Source organism: Bufo gargarizans, chromosome 7, assembly GCF_014858855.1.
Source record: "Bufo gargarizans isolate SCDJY-AF-19 chromosome 7, ASM1485885v1, whole genome shotgun sequence".
NCBI lineage: Eukaryota > Metazoa > Chordata > Amphibia > Anura > Bufonidae > Bufo > Bufo gargarizans.
In genome coordinates, this window is record NC_058086.1 from 3,381,867 (window position 1) to 3,400,911 (window position 19,045).

At 43.0% G+C, this 19,045-nt stretch overlaps 1 protein-coding gene across 1 annotated transcript in view; it reads left to right on the forward strand.

The window, feature by feature from the left end:
- Positions 1-19,045, forward strand: part of DMC1 (DNA meiotic recombinase 1) — a 132,589-nt gene that overhangs the window by 41,558 nt on the left and 71,986 nt on the right. Inside the window, exons 4-6 of the mRNA XM_044301460.1 lie at positions 3,990-4,042; positions 8,456-8,497; positions 15,610-15,682. Of these exons, the coding sequence (XP_044157395.1) occupies positions 3,990-4,042; positions 8,456-8,497; positions 15,610-15,682 (168 nt within the window). The remainder of the gene's footprint in view (positions 1-3,989; positions 4,043-8,455; positions 8,498-15,609; positions 15,683-19,045) is intronic.

Here is a 19,045-nt window from a genome sequence, read left to right on the forward strand (position 1 = left end):
TTGATTTCCAGCGCGAAATCAATAATTTTATTTTACTGATTGTACATCCAATCGCGATTGTATCATGTATGGGCACACCAACCAATCTTAAACGTCTAGTGTGCCCACAGTGGATTCGCCTCCAGAAGTCTTTAGTGGACGAGACCTGTATGGCAATTGTGGGATAGTACGACGGGATTGGCGGGTGGTTGTCACACCAACTACTATCGTAAATTTATCTTTACTTACTAATTACTCGACTGTTGTTAAACCGTTAACAGATATGACTAAGAAAGGTGCAGATTTCTCAGTCTGAGCTGATGAGGCATTATATTCCTTTTCAGCGGTGAAGAAGTGTTTTGCTTCTGCTCCTATACTATTGCAACCTGATGTGTCAAAGCCATTCATTGTGGAAGTTGACGCATCCGAGGTAGGGGTTGGAGAAGTCTTGTCGCAGGGACCTTCTAGCAAATTGCTCCCATGTGCTTTTTTTTCGGAAAAAAAAAAATATCTACTGCTAAAAGAAATTATGATGTAGGTAATAGAGAGTTGTTGGCCATTAAGTTGGCTTTTGAGGAATGGCGTCATTGGTTGGAAGGAGCGATTCATCCCATTAAGGTAATTACTGATCACAGAAATCTGGCTTATCTGGAGTCGCCCTGGGGTTAAGAACGTCAAAGCAGATGCTTTGTCACATAGCTTTCGTGGGGGGTATGGGTGGGGGGTGATTTGGAGGATCCTGGCCCGATATTAGCTAATAGGGTGGTTGTATCCAGCCTTTATCCTGAACTTGAGGCAGAGGTGTTGGAGGCCCAGGGAGATGCACCTGATTATTGTCCTCCAGGGAAGTTGTTTGTTCCTTCGGAACTACGGCACAAGGTGTTTCAAGAACATCACGGTACTGTTCTTACCGGACACCCTGGGAGCAGATCCACGGTTGATCTCATTTCCCGTGTCAGATTCTGGTGTCCAGGATTGCGTAAATGTATTGAGCGCTACTTGTCAGCTTGTGAGACTTGTGTGCGTGCCAAGGTGACACATACTCGGCCTTCAGGATCTCTACTTCCCTTGTCTATCCTGTCCTAACCGTGGACTCATTTGTCCATGGACTTTATCAAAATTTGCCTAATTCCTCAGGGAAAACTGTGATTCTGGTGGTTGTTGATCGCTTCAGCAAGATGTCGCACTTTATAGCATTATCACGTCTACCTAATGCTAAAACTCGCACAAGTGTTTGCTGATAACATCGTGAAACTACACAGTATCCCCTCTGATGTGTCTGATAGGGGGACTCAGTTTGTTTCCAGATTCTGGAAGGCATTCTATACTCACCTGGGGGTCCAATTGTCCTTTTCTTTGGCTTTTCATTCTCAGTTGAGCGGACAGACTGAGCGCACTAACCAGAATCTGGAGACTTATTTGAGATGTTTTGTCTCGAAGAATCAGGAGAAATGGTCTTCATTTTTGTTGTTGGCTGCGTTTTTCACAAATAACCGTAGTCCACTGATAAGTCATAGTTTTTCGGAGCATATGGGTTCCATCTGCAGTTTGGCCAATTTTGTGGTACTGAGACTTCTGGTATTCCAGAAGAGGAAAGATTTTCGTCATCTATTTGGCGGAAAATTCAAAACAATTTGAAAAAAATGGGCAAAAAGTATAAACGTATGGCTGACAATAGACGTACGAGTGGTCCGGACCTGAGAGGGGGTAATTCTGTGTGGCTGTCCACAAGAAACATTAAGTTGAAGGTATCTTCTTGGAAGTTGGGGCTAAGGTTTATTGGGCCATATATGATCTCTGCTTTTGCTTTTCGTCTTGAACTTCCGCAGGCTTTAAAAATTCATAATGTTTTTCACAAATCATTACTGAAATGATACGTCGAACCTGCTGAACCGTCCTCCTTATCTCCTGCTCCTGTCTTGGTGGACGGTAATCTTGAATTTCAGATTGCTAGGATAGTGAACTCATGAATTCTCCATCGATTTCTTCAGTATCTCGTGCACTGGAAAGGTTATGGTCCAGAGGAAAGAATGTGGGTTCCTGCGACCGACGTTAATGCCAGTCGCCTTGTGAAGGCCTTTAACAGGACGCATCCTGATAAAGTTGGCCCTGGGTGTCCAGGGGTCACCCGTAGAGGGGGGGGGGGGGGGTACTGTCACAGTCCCTTCCATGACAGAGGTGAGAAGATCTGAGAAACTGGCGGCTCGTGAGGGTATCTGACAGTCTCTCTGTTTTCTCCTTGCAGTGTTGTTTGGTAATGACCACACCTCTTGTCAGGTGCAGCTTGTGATTATTGCTGAAGCTCTATTTACTTATGACTCACATTGCCTTCCATGCGGTTGATATTTCCTGCTGGAATTGGTTGAGCTGGTGTGTTGTTCCTTTGGATCTCCTGCTCCTCCATTCTTCTTTAAGCTAAGTGTATTTTGTTTTCCATTTTGTTCGCTTGTGTGTGTGTTGTTGTCCAGCGTCTCCCTGAGGCCTAGACATCTGGGGAGGAACCAGTAGTCTCATTCCCTGCCTCTACTCCTAGGGTCTTCCAGGGTCTCCAGGGCTAAGGTTCCAGTGTATGAGTTTTTCCACCTTCAGGGTCTACTCATACTGGCAGGAGTCAGGGAGAGATCTAGGGATTCCTAGGAGGTCACCATCCCTCTCCCTTAGCTTTGAGGCCTAGACTCTGGTCTATTCCTTCTGTGTGTTATCTGGTGTTATCCCCTCCCCATTACCTGTGACAACCAGGCATATTACATGAACATAAACAGTTGCAAAACATAGGAATGCACAATGTATAGGACCTGAAACAAATACACGGGATGACATTAGGTTAACCAATAAAGACAGTAGAGGGGTGCAAAAGTGGTAATGCCACTTTGGGGCATTACAATAGGATATGCTATGAATGCTTGATTGGTGCAGGTTCCACTTCTGGGTCCAGCTCCTATCCCAAGAATGGGGCCCCAAAGTAAATGGAGAGCAGCCCTTCATTCACTGCTCGGTTATTTTCAGAAATCCCATAGTGGTAAATGGAAGGGTGGCCGTGCATGGACAACTTGCAATCCTTTTACTTGAGGGCCTCATTCTTGAGATATGAGTGGGTCTTTGAGGTGGACCTGTACCTATCGTACATTTATAGCATATCCTAATGATGTAATTTACATTTCCCAGCTGGGAATACCCTTTTAAAGCTTCCCTCCAGTTCACAATAATGCATAAATGTATTAGGGTACTTTCACACTAGCGTTATTCTTTTCTGGTATTGAGTTCACAGGGGCTCAATACCGGAATAAAAATGCTTCATCCTAATGCATTCTGAATGGAAAGTATTCCGTTCAGTATGCATCAGGATGTCTTCAGTTCAGTCCCTTTACGGTATTACCACAGCATGCTGTGTTATTTTCTCCGGACAAAATTCTGGAACACTTGCCGGAATGCCGGATCTGGCATGATATGAATATGAAATGTATTAATGCCAGATACGGTACCAAGTGTTCCGGAAAACCAGAGAGACGGATCCGGAATTTAATGCATGTGTAAGACTAATCCGCATCCGGATCCATCTACAAGTGTTATCCGTTTACATACGGAATTCCGGATCCGGCAGGCAGTATCGGCAACGGAACTGCCTGCTAGATCCTCACAACGCAAGTGTAAAAGTACCCTTATCCGATGCCTTACTTTTTAATATGTCATTTGGCAGTTTGCAGAAGGTGATAAGGTGAACTCCACTCCCTGTATTCTATACACAGCCCTCGTTGTGCGCTATGTATATAGAAATTGAGATGAAAGAAACAGTAAAGAAAAACATTATTTCATTTTCTACTGGTTACCTAACATGCACCCACTATGTACCGTAATTTATTAAATTTTTTGGGTACTGCAGAATAAATCCAATAAACAGCCTGTGAAAAAAACATATATTGGCCATTGAGGATTTAAGGGCTGTTTTTCACTTTTTTGTCTTCTCCTATTACAATTGAGTACAGTCATGACTAATCTTTGTTTTCTTTCAGCAAGCTACTTGGAGGGGGTATTGAAAGCATGGCAATAACTGAGACATTTGGAGGTAAAATTAGTTATCCAATAAACACATTATAAAACATTTTTGTCCAAAGTAAAACTGATACATTTTATTCATTACGTAACAAATCAGTTAGCACAGTAATATTTAAGGCTGGGTACAAGTCTGCATTACGGTATTCAGGTAGTATGTTCTGGCAGACTACCAGAATTAACATATCTGGCATAGCCATACACTGCTGGGGCTTGCTGGATCCCTATTCACTATAATGTAATCTGTCAGATTTCCAGCAAGAATGACAGCTTTCGTCTGAAAATAACTGCATGCAGCCTTTTTTTTCTGGCAGAAAATCGTTTAAAATGTCTTATGCACCCCAAAGTGTTACCAATAAAAATGCAGATCAGTCCCCTCTTAACTGTCAGTCTGGGGCTTATTCTGATAACACGCTTCTCCCCTATTAAAATCAACTGTTGCGGTTTCTGTTCAGGATTTAAGTGAGGTGTCTAGGTTCCCCAAACCTAGCAATGTCCTGAACTTTGGTTCCACCTCCCTCTGCTGGATACTGCAGACTCAGGTGGCACGGATGGTGTTTCAGAAAACAAGAAGTAACAAATAAAGATCAGACTGACTTGATCCCAATCTAAGGAACAAAAGGGTGAGCCCTATTAAAGCCCTATAGCGCTCCCTGACTGCTCGGCCCATGCAAATATCTCTGTGATAGAAAGTTGCATGTCCACGTACCTAGACTGAGTGACACCTGAAAACCCTATAATAGTGAGGGGACACAACCACCGGCTCCCTGCACTTAATACGGAGGGAGTCAGGGTCACCTAGAATCAAGCCAACAGGAAAACACAAATAAAGGGATAGACTTAGCTGAGAAACCAGCATTAGCAAACTTCTAGCAATGAGAACAATCCAGGAAGTAGTATAAACCGCAAAGTGAGGCAGTATGGGAGGGGATATAAAGGGAGGCAATCACTGCTAATAGATGACAGCTGGGAGAGGGAGAAGAGATGTCAAAACGAAACCAAAACAAAAGAACATCATGCAGGAGGTACTGAACAACGTCTGTCAGAACTTCTCAGAGATCTGGCGGTGACAGTACCCCTCCCTCTACGAGTGGACTCCGGACACTCAGAGCCCACCTTCTCAGGATGGGACCTATGGAACGCCCTGATAAGACGAGTGGCCTTAATGTCTGCCACTGGAACCCACATCCTCTCCTCAGGACCATAACCCTCCCAATGAACGAGGTAATGAAGAGAACCGCGGATAATACGAGAGTCCACAATCCTAGAGACCTGAAATTCAAGATTACCATCAACCACAATCGGAGGCGGAGGCAAAGAGTAGGGTACAGTGGGTTGGACATAAGGTTTTAATAGGGACTTGTGAAAAACATTATGGATCTTCCAAGTCTGAGGAAGATCAAGACGGTAGGCAACGGGATTGATGACGGACAAGATTTTGTAAGGCCCATTAAACTTAGGACCCAACTTCCAGGAGGGAACCTTCAATTTGATATTCTTAGTAGACAACCACACCAGATCACCAACATTCAGGTCCGGACCAGGCACACGTCTCTTATCCGCCACACGCTTATATCTCTCACTCATGCTCTTTAGATTATCCTGAATCTTTCGCCAAATAGATGACAAAGACGAGGAGAATCTCTCCTCATCAGGTAAACCAGAAGCCCCCTCCCCAGAGAATGTCCCAAACTGCGGATGAAACCCATATGCACCAAAAAATGGTGACTTATCAGAGGACTCCTGACGATGGTTATTTAAAGCAAACTCAGCAAGGGAGAGAAAAGAACACCAGTCCTCCTGATTCTCCGCTACAAAACAACGCAGAGCTCTGTCTGGACATTCGACTGCGGGTGGAAAGCAGAAGAGAATGACAACCGAACCCCCAAGCGAGAACGGAAGGCCTTCCAGAATCTGGAAACAGGAGAGTTTCTTCGAGAAAAGGGCACACGGATGCCATTTGGCAGGAGAGGGACCCTGAGACGAGACCGCACCCACACCCACCTCAGAAGCGTCCACCTCAACAATGAAGGGTAGAGAGACATCAGGTTGTACCAAGATGGGAGCGGAAGCAAAACTCTTTGATACTAGAAAAGGCCTTACGCGTCTCTACCGACCAGGAGGAAAAATCTACACCCTTTCTAGTCATATCAGTGAGTGGCTTAACAACAGAGGAATAATTTAAAATGAACTGTAGTAATTGGCAAAACCCAAAAAGGGCATCAGCGCCTTCTGATGCTCAGGAATCTCCCAATCAAGCACAGCGCGGACCTTCTCGGGGTCCATGCGAAAACCAGAAGCGGAGAGGAGAAAACCCAGAAATTTAATTTCTGGAACCGCAAACACACATTTTTCCAGTTTAGCATACAATTTATTCTCCCGCAGAATGAGCAAGACCTGACGTAGGTGGTCCCTATGAGTTTTGAAATCAGGAGAAAAAATCTAAATGTCATCTAGATACACTAGTACAAATTTCCTCATTAAATGATAAAAAATGCTGTTTACAAAATGTTGGAAGACGGCTGGAGCATTCATCAAACCAAAAGGCATAACCAAATTCTCAAAATGGCCCTCGGGGGTATTGAAGGCTGTCTTCCATTCGTCCCCTTCTCTGACCCTGACCAGGTTGTATGCCCCTCTTAAATCCAACTTGGGAAAAACTTTAGCCCCAACAATCTGGTTAAACAGGTCCGGGATCAGAGTAAGCGGATAAGGGTCACGAATTGTGATACTGTTCAGTTCCCTGAAATCCAAACATGGTCTTAAAGAACCATCTTTTTTCTTAACAAAAAAAAAGAAAGAAACGCGGCAACAGGTGACTTCGAGGGTCGTATGTGTCCCTTTCTCAGGCTCTCAGAGATATAAGTACGCATCGCGACCCTTTCAGGTTGGGAGAGATTGTATAACGAGATTTAGGCAGCTTGGCGCCTGGGATGAGATTAATAGGGCAATCGTCCTCCCGGTGAGGGGGCAGCTCCTGAACACCACTCTCAGAAAACACCCGAAAATTTAGAGAGAAAACCTCTGAAAGAGACGTCGAGAGGCAATTCTCTCTGCAAAAGTCACTCCAACCATTTATTTGCCTCGCTTGCCAATCAATGGTGGGGTTATGTTTAGTAAGCCAGGGTAGCCCCAACAATAGAGGAGTAGGTAACCCGCTTAGGACGAAACATGACACATCCTCAACATGAGCATCACCCACAGTCAAACGGATATTGTGAACTATGCCCTTTAACGATTTTTGAGAAAGTTGAGCGGAATCAATCGCAAAAACAGGTATGTCCTTTCCCAAAGTGCATACCTGGAAACCATGTGTTATAGCAAATTGATTATCAATGAGATTGACAGCTGCTCCACTATCTACAAAAATCTCACAATGTTCTTGCTCTCTAGCGCCACCCTGGCAGGTAGGACAAAACGGGAACTACAAGCAAACTGAAAACCTTCAATTTCCGGATCAACCTTGCCAATTGTAACAGATGGAAAGTTTTTAGAGGACTTTTCTTTTTTTCTTTTTGTTTCTTTATTACTCTCAAAAAACTCCCTGAATTTCCTAGAGGGACAAACATTTGCCAAATGATTTATACCTCCACAATAGAAACAGACCCTCCTCTGAGAGCTGAATCCTCTGTTGTTAGAGGCAAGCAAACCCAGCTGCATGGGTTCCTGCTCAGAGGGGATTGAGAGAGACTGAGACCCTTGCACACTGAATGAGACCGTCCCACTGTCCTTGGACTGAGTATGACAGGAAGGAGTGATCTCTCCTCTTTCTCTAAGACGCCTGTCAATACGAACGGCCCGAGGCATGGCAGACTCCAAGGAGGTAGGTCTCTCATGAAAGGCAAATACATCTTTCAATCCCTCTGAAAGACCATGGCAAAATTGACGAGTGCAGCATCATTCCAACCAGTATCAGCTGCCCATCTCCGAAATTCTGAACAGTATATCTCTGCGGACTGTTTACCCTGGCATAAAAGACGCAGTTTAGATTCAGCCAGAGCAATATGATCCGGATCATCATATATCTGACCCAGAGCTACAAATAATTAATTCAGCAGAGCCTGTAAGTGTAATGATAATTCCCCTGTTGCTCCTAGAGGCTCATTTGCATATATCAAAACTTCATTTTTCTAAGGAATGCGGGCATATATGAACACAGGACCAACACATCAATGAAATTGTGATGCAGTTGAAGTGTATTTCTTGTACCAACTCCCAAGTGGATCCTAAAAGCAGTGTTACAGCAACATAGATTTTAGCTGCAGCCTAGTAGATGAATGGCACTGCTCAGATAAATTAAAATTTGGAGATGGTTAGCGCTCCATATGTGTTCAAAAGCTAAATTTGTAGTTTTCATAATTGCATTGAAATTTACTATTCATATTTACTCATACAACTGTGTTTTCTCTCTTCCATAAATATCTAGAATTCCGAACTGGTAAAACTCAGCTATCTCATACACTTTGTGGTATGTTGTTTAGATTAAACTTTTTACACATATATTTATATACTGTAAAGAATTATCATTTAAAAAATAAACACCATGAGGCACATTTATTAAGATTGGCGTTTTAGATACCGGTCTTAATAAGCCCTATTGCTGATGGTGGATCGCCAAAGTTATGTAGAGACACCGGCAGCATGGCGTGCGACAAAATATGCACCAAAAATAGGCCACAAAGTTGGCGTATATCTGTTCGCAAATGACCCCCAATATGCCTAATTTTTATAATCTTCTACAAAGTTAGCTGACATGGCTGCTGATTTTGTACATTGCCCCTACTGTTTTTGTATGTTACGTGAGTAGCCTTCTGTTAATTAACGTCTTCTTACACCTTAACCCCTTCCCGACATGTGATGTATTATTACGTCATGTCTTGGGTCTTTAAAGATGGCGCCCGCTTCCGATTGGAGTGGGCGCCATAGCAACCTAGTATCTGCTGTTTTCAATCGGCAATAATACAAACTGCAGACATTTAAGCCCTCAGATGCCGTGGTATCTGAGCGCGCTTCTCTTTATGCTCCGACTTCACTGTGCGGCTATTGGAGGAGCCGGAGCTTGTGTGCAGCGGCCCCTTTCATGCTCTACGACTGGAGGCTCCATAGGAAAGTAGTCAAATAATCATATTGGAGTCTATGAGAATAGCAACCAAATGGTTGATTGCCATAGTTCCCTGTGGTAATTATAGAAAAAAGTGTAAAAAAAAAATGTATAAAGTTTTTTTTTTAAAAAGTAAGTATTAATCCCATACAGAAAAAGGCAAAACGAAGAAAAAAAAAGAAAAAAAAAAAAGGTAAAAATAGCCGATTTTCCATTTTTGGGTTGCCTCTCCCACAAAAAATGAAATAAAAAGTGATCAAAAAGTCGTACACGCCCCAGAATGGTATCAAAGTACACATCACCCTGCAATAAAAGGAGCCCTCCTAGAGCTCCACAAACATAACTGCAAAAAAGTTTTTTTTTTTTTCAGCGTCAAAATGCAAGGAAAAGTACACATACAGTACAGACCTAAAGTTTTGGCACACCTTCTCATTCAGAGAGTTTTCTTTATTTTCATGACTATGAAAATTGTAGATTCACACTGAAGGCATCAAAACTATGAATTAACACATGTGGAATTATATACGTAACAAAAAAGTGTGAAACAACTGAAAATATGTCATATTCTAGGTTCTTCAAAGTAGCCACCTTTTGCTTTCATTACTGCTTTGCACACTCTTGGCATTCTCTTCATGAGCTTCAAGAGGTAGTCACCTGAAATGGTTTTTACTTCACAGGTGTGCCCTGTCAGGTTTAATAAGTGGGATTTCTTGCCTTATAAATGGGGTTGGGACCATCAGTTGCGTTGTGGAGAAGTCAGATGGATACACAGCTGATAGTCCTACTGAATAGACTGTTAGCTGCTTTTTTCTTGCCATATTATAAATTCTAAGTAAAGAAAAACGACTGGCCATCATTACTTTAAGAAATGAAGGTCAGTCAGTCCGAAAAATTGGGAAAAATTTGAAAGTGTCACCAAGTGCAGTCACAAAAACCATCAAGCGCTACAAAGAAACTGGCTCACATCGGGCCGCCCCAGGAAAGGAAGACCAAGAGTCACCTCTGCTGCGGAGGATAAGTTCATCCGAGTCACCAGCCTCAGAAATCGCAGGTTAACAGCAGCTCAGATTAGAGACCAGTTCAATGCCACTCAGAGACACATCTCTAGAACAACTGTTAAGAGGAGACTGTGTGAATCAGGCCTTCATGGTAGAATTTCTGCTAGGAAACCACTGCTAAGGACAGGCAACAAGCAGAAGAGACTTGTTTGGGCTAAAGAACACAAGGAATGGACATTAGACCAGTGGAAATCTGTGCTTTGGTCTGATGAGTCCAAATTTGAGATCTTTGGTTCCAACCACCGTGTCTTTGTGTGACGCAGAAAAGGTGAACGGATGGACTCTACATGCCTGGTTCCCACCGTGAAGCATGGAGGAGGAGGTGTTATGGTGTGGGGGTGCTTTGCTGGTGACACTGTTGGGGATTTATTCAAAATTGAAGGCATACTGAACCAGCATTGCTACCACAGCATCTTGTAGCTGCATGCTATTCCATCCGGTTTGCGTTTAGTTGGACCATAATTTATTTTTCAAACGTTTGGTCTGTACTGTATGTATTTATGTATGTATATATATATATATATATATATACACACACACACTCACCTAAAGAATTATTACGAACACCATACTAATACTTCTACGTGGCATTGATTCAACAAGGTGCTGATAGCATTCTTTAGACATGTTGGCCCATATTGATAGGATAGCATCTTGCAGTTGATGGAGATTTGAGGGATGCACAACTAGGGCACGAAGTTCCTGTTCCACCACATCCCAAAGATGCTCTATTGGGTTGAGATCTGGTGACTGTGGGGGCCTTTTTAATACAGTGAACTCATTGTCATGTTCAAGAAACCAATTTGAAATGATTCGAGCTTTGTGACATGGTGCATTATCCTGCTGGAAGTAGCCATCAGAGGATGGGTACATGGTGGTCATAAAGGGATGGACATGGTCAGAAACAATGCTCAGGTAGCCCGTTGCATTTAAACGATGGCCAATTGGCACTAAGGGACCTAAAGTGTGCCCAGAGTGACAATCAATTTCACATGCTGTTATGCAAATGGTATAGACAACAGGTGCAAATTATAAGCAATTAGCAAGACACCCCGAATAAAGGAGTGGTTCTGCAGGTGGTGACCACAGACCACTTCTCAGTTCCTATGCTTCCTGGCTGATGTTTTGGTCACCTTTGAATGCTGGCGGTGCTTTCACTCTAGTGGTAGCATGAGACGGAGTCTAGAACCCACACAAGTGGCTCAGGTAGTGCAGCTTATCCAGGATGGCACATCAATGCGAGCTGTGGCAAGAAGGTTTGCTGTGTCTGTCAGCGTAGTGTCCAGAGCATGGAGGCGCTACCAGGAGACAGGCCAGTACATCAGGAGACGTGGAGAAGGCCGTAGGAGGGCAACAACCCAGAATCAGGACCGCTACCTCCGCCTTTGTGCAAGGAGGAACAGAAGGAGCACTGCCAGAGCCCTGCAAAATGACCTCCAGCAGGCCACAAATGTGCATGTGTCTGCTCAAACGGTCAGAAACAGACTCCATGAGGGTGATATGAGGGCCCGACGTCCACAGATGGGGGTTGTGCTTACAGGACGTTTTGCATTTGCCATAGAACACCAAGATTGGCAAATTCGCTACTGGCGCCCTGTGCTCTTCACAGATGAAAGCAGGTTCACACTGAGCGCATGACAGAGTCTGGAGACGCCGTGGAGAACGTTCTACTGCCTGCAACATCCTCCAGCATGACTGGTTTGGCATTGGGTCAGTAATGGTGTGGGGTGGCATTTCTTTGGAGGGCCGCACAGCCCTCCATGTGCTCGCCAGAGGTAGCCTGACTGCCATTAGGTACCGAGATGAGATCCTCAGACCCCTTGTGAGACCATATGCTGGTGCGGTTGGCCCTGGGTTCCTCCTAATGCAAGACAATGCTAGACCTCATGTGGCTGGAGTGTGTCAGCAGTTCCTGCAAGACAAAGGCATTGATGCTATGGACTGGCCCGCTCGTTCCCCAGACCTGAATCCAATTGAGCACATCTGGGACATCATGTCTCGCTCTATCCACCAACGTCACGTTGCACCACAGACTGTCCAGGAGTTGGCAGATGCTTTAGTCCAGGTCTGGAGGAGATCCCTCAGGAGATTGTCCGCCACCTCATCAGGAGCATGCACAGGCGTTGTAGGGATGTCATACAGGCACGTGGAGGCCACACTTACTACTGAGCCTCATTTTGACTTGTTTTAAGGACATTACATCAAAGTTGGATCGGCCTGTAGTGTGTTTTTCCACTTTAATTTTGAGTGTGACTCCAAATCCAGACCTCCATGGGTTGAAAAAGTTAATTTCCATTTTTTTATTTTTGTGTGATTTTGTTGTCAGCATATTCAACTATGTAAAGAACAAAGTATTTCAGAAGAATATTTAATTAATTCTGATCTAGTATGTGTTATTTTTGTGTTCCCTTTATTTTTTTGAGCAGTGTATATATAAAATATATATATATATATATATATATATATAAAGCTAGCTAGCACCAAAAAAACACAAGTGCTGGTCAGCACTTGCCAGTCATAGCTCGCACACTGAAAAAGTGATGCAGAGTCAACAAAGCCAAAAAATGCCAAAAAAAAAGGACGGGTGGGGGTGGGGAGGGGGGGACAGGGGATCTGAAACCGCTGCAGATGAGCCAAAGATCACTACAGCTGATCCAGAGGTTGTTCTTTTTCTTCTTCTTCAAAGCACTGAATGGAAAGCACTGATGTATGTGGTAGTACCACACGTCCCAACTGACAACGAGCAGCACAGAAGGGCACAGGTCCTCTCTGCAAGCAGTCACCAAGCTAGAATGGCTGCCTGCAGAGAGGCACCAACGGTTCTTTCTGCTGCATAGCGCTGCCTTTGGCTGGAGCATTCCAGCCAATCGCAGAACTGACCTCGGAGGTGACATGGCCTGATGTAATCAGACCAAATCGCCTCCGTCCCAGCCACCAGAAGCACCACAGATTGGCTAATACTTGTATAGCGCTGCCATAGGCTGGAGCGTTGCTCCAGCCAATTGCAGCTCTGGGAAGGGACACCTTGTGTCTGATGTCCCCTTCCTGACCTAGGAGGAGACATGGGCTGATGTCATCAGCCCCCTCCCACCTCTAGCCGAGCCCCCTGCAGCTCCATTCATTGCTGGCGCTGCGATGGGCTGGTCTTCACTAGCCAGCCAATCGCAGCGATCGGGGCTGCAGGGGGTGGGGCGGAAAAACTCCTCCTCACCTTCATCTAAGATGGCTGACTGCCGATTAGTGCAGTCAGCTTACTCCGGTCACTGCGCGATTCGCCGCGGTGACCGGCGTTATCCATGACGTACTATTACGTCACGATGCGGTAAGTCACCGACTTTCATGACGTACTAGTACGTCATGTGTCAGGAAGGGGTTAAAATCTATTCTGCAAATGTTTTCTGAATTCTATTTTGAGAGGTGAAAACTGTTATATCCACCGTAGTATGAAAACAATAATACGTGTAATACCATGTTTTTCACGGGGTTTAAACTTCATTTGCACCCACTATAAAGGCTTCCTTAAGCATAAATAAGAAAGTAAGGGGTCATTTATCAAACTGGTGTTAACTGGAACTGGCTTAGTTGCCCATAGCAACCTATCAGATTCCACCTTTCATTTTGACAGGAATGGGAGCTGAGGTGCAGTAACCTGGCATGACCACTACATCTCAGAGCTATGCTTCCAGCTCAATTCTCATTGGTATTTACAGTGCTGGTGGCTGCCGGTAAAAGATGATCTATGGGGGTCCCGGGTGTTGGACACCCAACGATCTGATTAATGACTCATCCTGAGGATAGGCTATCAGTATCATTAGCTTGGAAAATCCCTTTAATTATCGTAAAAGAAGAATTATTTGCCACTACATCAATTGTTTAAAAGGAATCTGTCACCATGAAAATGCAGTTTAACCCTTTCGCTGGGACATTTTGCACTTCTTATAGCCAGGACAATTTTCGCAGTTTTGATGTACAAATAAAACCTAAATTATAAAATAAAATCATACTAGCCCCTCATACCCATATATTTTCAAAAAGTAGACACCCTGAACATTTTAAAAATGCCTCTCAGCACTTTATACACAGCCATACCTTCATGCCACTTTGTGTCATTATTAAAAAAAAAAAATCAAAAAAGTAGATTTTATTGCGTAAAAGTGTGATCCAAGCAGAATGGTATATACACCACACCACTTAAAAATTTACGTTTAACACGTGCAGAGCTCATGTATACTACTTAGGCCTAAAGTTACATACATATATCTTCATAAAATCACCAGAACTGGAAAAATCAAAAATGTGGTTTTAATCTGGAAATTTTAGCAACCTATAAAATATAAGGATTATGGTGCTTGAAAAGTGCAAAACCTATATATTTCCTGAAAGCAGACAGCCTGATGATTGCAGTTGCCTTGATTCACTGTTGACAACCATGTCCACCTTTAGGTAAGGGCTCATGCACACACAACCGTATGTATTTTGCAGTCCGAAAAAAAAAAACTGATCTGCAAAAAAATGCTGATGATGTCTGTGTGCATTATGTATTTTGTGGAACGGAACAGCTGGCCCTAATAAAACAGTCCTATCCTTGTCTGTAATGCGGACAATAGAACATGTTCTATTTTTTGGCGGAATGGACATACGGAAATGGAGTAACTTTAGTTTTTTTTTGCGGTCCCATTGAAATGAATGGTTTTGCATACGGTCTGCAAAAAAACCAAAAAACGGAACAGACATGGAAAGAAAATACGTTCGTGTGGATGAGCCCTAACTGTGTGACAAACAGGAATTATAAATAAAAAAAATGCATCACTAGTAACCGCCTCTAAAACCATCCAGAACAGCGCTATACACTGCCCATTTGTGTCGTTGACATCACTGGGCTCCCAGCTACATATATATATATATATATATATATATATATATTTATACTTATACACACTATATTGGAGGAAAGGTTGCCTACATTTTCAGAGGATTTGCACCCTAACTACCCTTTTTTTTCACTTTGCTGCTGTTGCTTTTTTGTTTTTTATGGGCTCCCAGCTAGGCGCGGAAGCCTCTGCCTAGCATACTGATTTGAAGCCCGGTACGTGACCGAATCACAAGAAACAGAACTTGCCTTCGCGATGCAGCGCAAATCAAGGGGATCATTGGAGCAAGAAAATACTTTAATACTCCACTTTTACAAAGTTAAGGAGTGAAGGGGAGTTTTAACTGATTTTGTGGTGGCATCAAAAAGTGCTGCGGGCAGTTCTATTATAAAAACAATAATGCTGTCATAAATCTACTGTTACAGTCCTAGACATACTGACATAAATCTAAGACTCATAACAAATAGGACTAGGACTTATACATCAGACTTATTGGCAAATGTAACTCCATATGTTCAGTAATACTAATGCATTATTTCAATATTTCCAGTGACTGCCCAGCTTTCTGGACACAATGGATATTCTGGAGGAAAGGTCATATTTGTGGACACCGAAAATACATTGAATCCTTTATATCAGTGGAAATGATATTGCTGTGCCCAGTATTTGTGCATATTGTGTAAATTGGCTACTTTCACACTAGCGTTTTGGCTTTCCGTTTGTGAGATCCGTCATGGGTTCTCACAAGCGGTCCTAAACGGATCAATTTTTCTCTAATGCATTCTGAATGGAAAAGGATCCGCTCAGAATGCATCAGTTTGCATTTATTCAGTCACTATTCCGCTCTGGAGGCGGACACCAAAACGCTGCCTGCAGCGTTTTGCTGTCCACCTGACGAAGCGAGGCCAAACTGATCTGTCCTGGCACACAATGTAAGTCAATAGGGACGGATCTGTTTTCTCTGGCACAATAGAAAACGGATCCGTCTCCCTTTGACTTTCAATGGTGTTCAAGACGGATCCGTCATGGCTATAGAAGACATAATACAACCAGATCCGTTCATGATGGATGCATGCGGTTGTATTATTGTAACGGAAGCGTTTTTGAAGATCTATGACAGATCCGCAACAAACACTAGTGTGAAAGTAGCCTTATATATAACAGTATTATACAGTGGCCTCGTGCATTAAAATAAAGTCATATTACTTCTTTCATTATCAAACATTATAAAAGATTTGGAATCAGTATGGTTAGTAAATTGATTTTTTTCTGCTAGTCTTTTTCAATGTGCTTCCGGGTCTATGCCTTCACGCCATAAAAGAACATGTCCTATATTTCACCTCATCTTGCAGATCCAGGACCCATTGAGGTCAATGGTTCTGCATCATGATGTGCAGTGCAAATGGTAGGTGCCTGTGTTTTTCAGACTTGAGGTTTGCGGTCCGCAACCGGCACACAGTCCCACGGTTATGTGAATGTTTAGAATGTTTTGTTTTGTATAAAAATGGACATGTTTGTACTAAACAGTGGTGTGTATGGAGATGCAGTCCTTAAGAAGAGAAGTAGACAATGTAAATAAAAAATACTTCATTTTGGATGTATAATTGCTTTTATAATTTTTTTTACCTTTTGCAATGAAAGTATTACTTTACAAAACTGTAACCTTTATTTCTTCCAGGTCAGACCAATGATTCACAGTAGAAGACAAAGCAGTATATGTGTCACATCCATCCATGCAACAGTAGTAAATTTTGTACACATCAAAAACAAATCACACCATTTTTGCACATTGATACCTCCAGGCAATTTATTCTTTTACGATTGTGGCCACACGGCTGCCTCACATACATGTTGAATTGTAAATCCTTTCAATAGCACTCCTGCTGTTGTGAAATGACAACTCTCAGTACTCTGTGCTCTGCGCTGATGAGGGGAAATCACCCCGAAACAGCTGTCTGCAGATGAGGTGCTGGCTTATTTAATATCAGAATCATGTCTCAAACCCTGTTCAAAGGGTCGAACATTGACTTATAGGATAGCTGCCTTACATCTGGTGGAATTAGAGGCACAGCTTGTTAAGAGCTCATTTGCATCCCTTTCTTACTACAACTCCCTACACACTCTATTTACTTCTATAGGAGTTTTGAGAACAGCCGGGCGAGTGTGCATGCTAGGAATTCTAGTTTCAAATTAGCCGGGGGTCTTGTTTGAAAGCTGAAAATCTAAGCATTAAAATAAGTACTGAATTGGATAGGAGAACTGCGGCCATCTGTAGCTCTCACAGGAACACATTTCTAAGGGCTGTACAGATGTAGAAGCGGTAACACATGCTTAACTAGATACGTTAAGTAAACTAGTTGTGTTAAGCCTTCAGTTACTTTTCATTGTTTTTTGTTACAGGATATCACGTTGAGCTAAGAAGTTTAAGGTTAAGAGTTTGTGTGTTAACTCTACTACGTCTAATTCCCCACGACACTTCATGCACCTTTGCTCCTCCTGCTTAGGCAAGAGGGCACAGATTGACTTGGGGCTGCCCTTAGGGCACTTAGCTGCTTATTTGCATATGAATCAAAATAACTTTTTTTCTCCAGAATAAAGCAACAGATCTCTGAATGAAAGATATTGTTACATTCAGATGAGCTAACCATACAAAGCATTATGTCTGCTTGACAGTAAACTTCATGGGAACAGGCTGCTTTTAAATTTGGTCAACTTAAAGGGATTTTCCTGGTTTTCTATATTGAATACCTCTAGAATAGGACATCAGTCTGTGACCAGTAGGGGTTCACCTCCTGGCACCCACGCCATTCAGCTATTTGAAGAGGCTAAGGCGCTCTGGTGAGTGCTGCAGTCTTGCACCATACCAAGAACATCACCATCCATAGTATAGCACTTATGCTTAGTATTGCAGCTCAGCCCCATTTACTTGAAACTAGGTCATGTGACCGATTAATGTAACATCACTTGCCTAGGAATAGGCCGCAGTGTCTTTTCTTTCACAATATTTTTATTAAGTTATTGAGCAAAACAATACAGGCATTTTGAGATTAGCAGCGTATACAGACGTACAATAATCTTGATGTTACCTAAAGTCATAGCTCTACATCCATTAATTGCCCGTATCAGGGTGAGGGGTAGTGGGAGGGACATAGGAGAAAGAACAAAGTATGAACATAACAACAACCTATCCATGGTCCGATTTCATATATACTACACAATTACACCTTATGCACTAATGGTATGCAGGAGGCCCACAAGCTAATCCAAGGGCTCATATTGAAGAAGGATGTACCCCAACTCTCTCTCCTTTATCCGACTAGGTGTGGGAAATTTCTCTTTCCACCCCCCCTGATATGCAGGGGACCTTACTAGATTTCCAGTATTTAGCTATGAGGATTTTAGCAGCCGTTAATACATGAAAAACAATCGTGCGGTATGCCTTCGGCGCTAAGTGTAACCCGTTAAGTAATAAAACCAAGTCTGGAGTAAAGGGGAGAGTTAAGTGAGGAAACGAGGTGAGCATGTTAATCACTTCCCTCCAAAAGGGTTTCAGTTTGGCGCATTCCCAGAAAATGTGCATCATACCCCCCACGCTCCTCCCTCACCTCCAATATAATTTTGATACTTCCGGAAATATCAAGGACAACCTTTCTGGAGTCATGTACCATCTGTAAATTAATTTCCTAGTAGTCTCCAAATGATACGAGCATTTAGAGTGTTTTTGAGGTAGCGAAAATATATGTTCCCGCGCAATTTGATCCGCAGGCAGTCCTAAATCTTTGGCCCATTGCTCTAAACCCGTCACGGTCTCATTGTTATAAGCGTCTAGAAGCAGCCTATATAACTTAGATATACCCTTCTCCTTATTTCCCGAATTAAAAAAGAATGTTGCAAATAGTGAGTCAGGTTTACCTACTTCCTCTGATAGGGAATTCAACAGGGATCTCAATCTTAAGTATTTGTAGAACTCTCTGCTAGGAATCCCA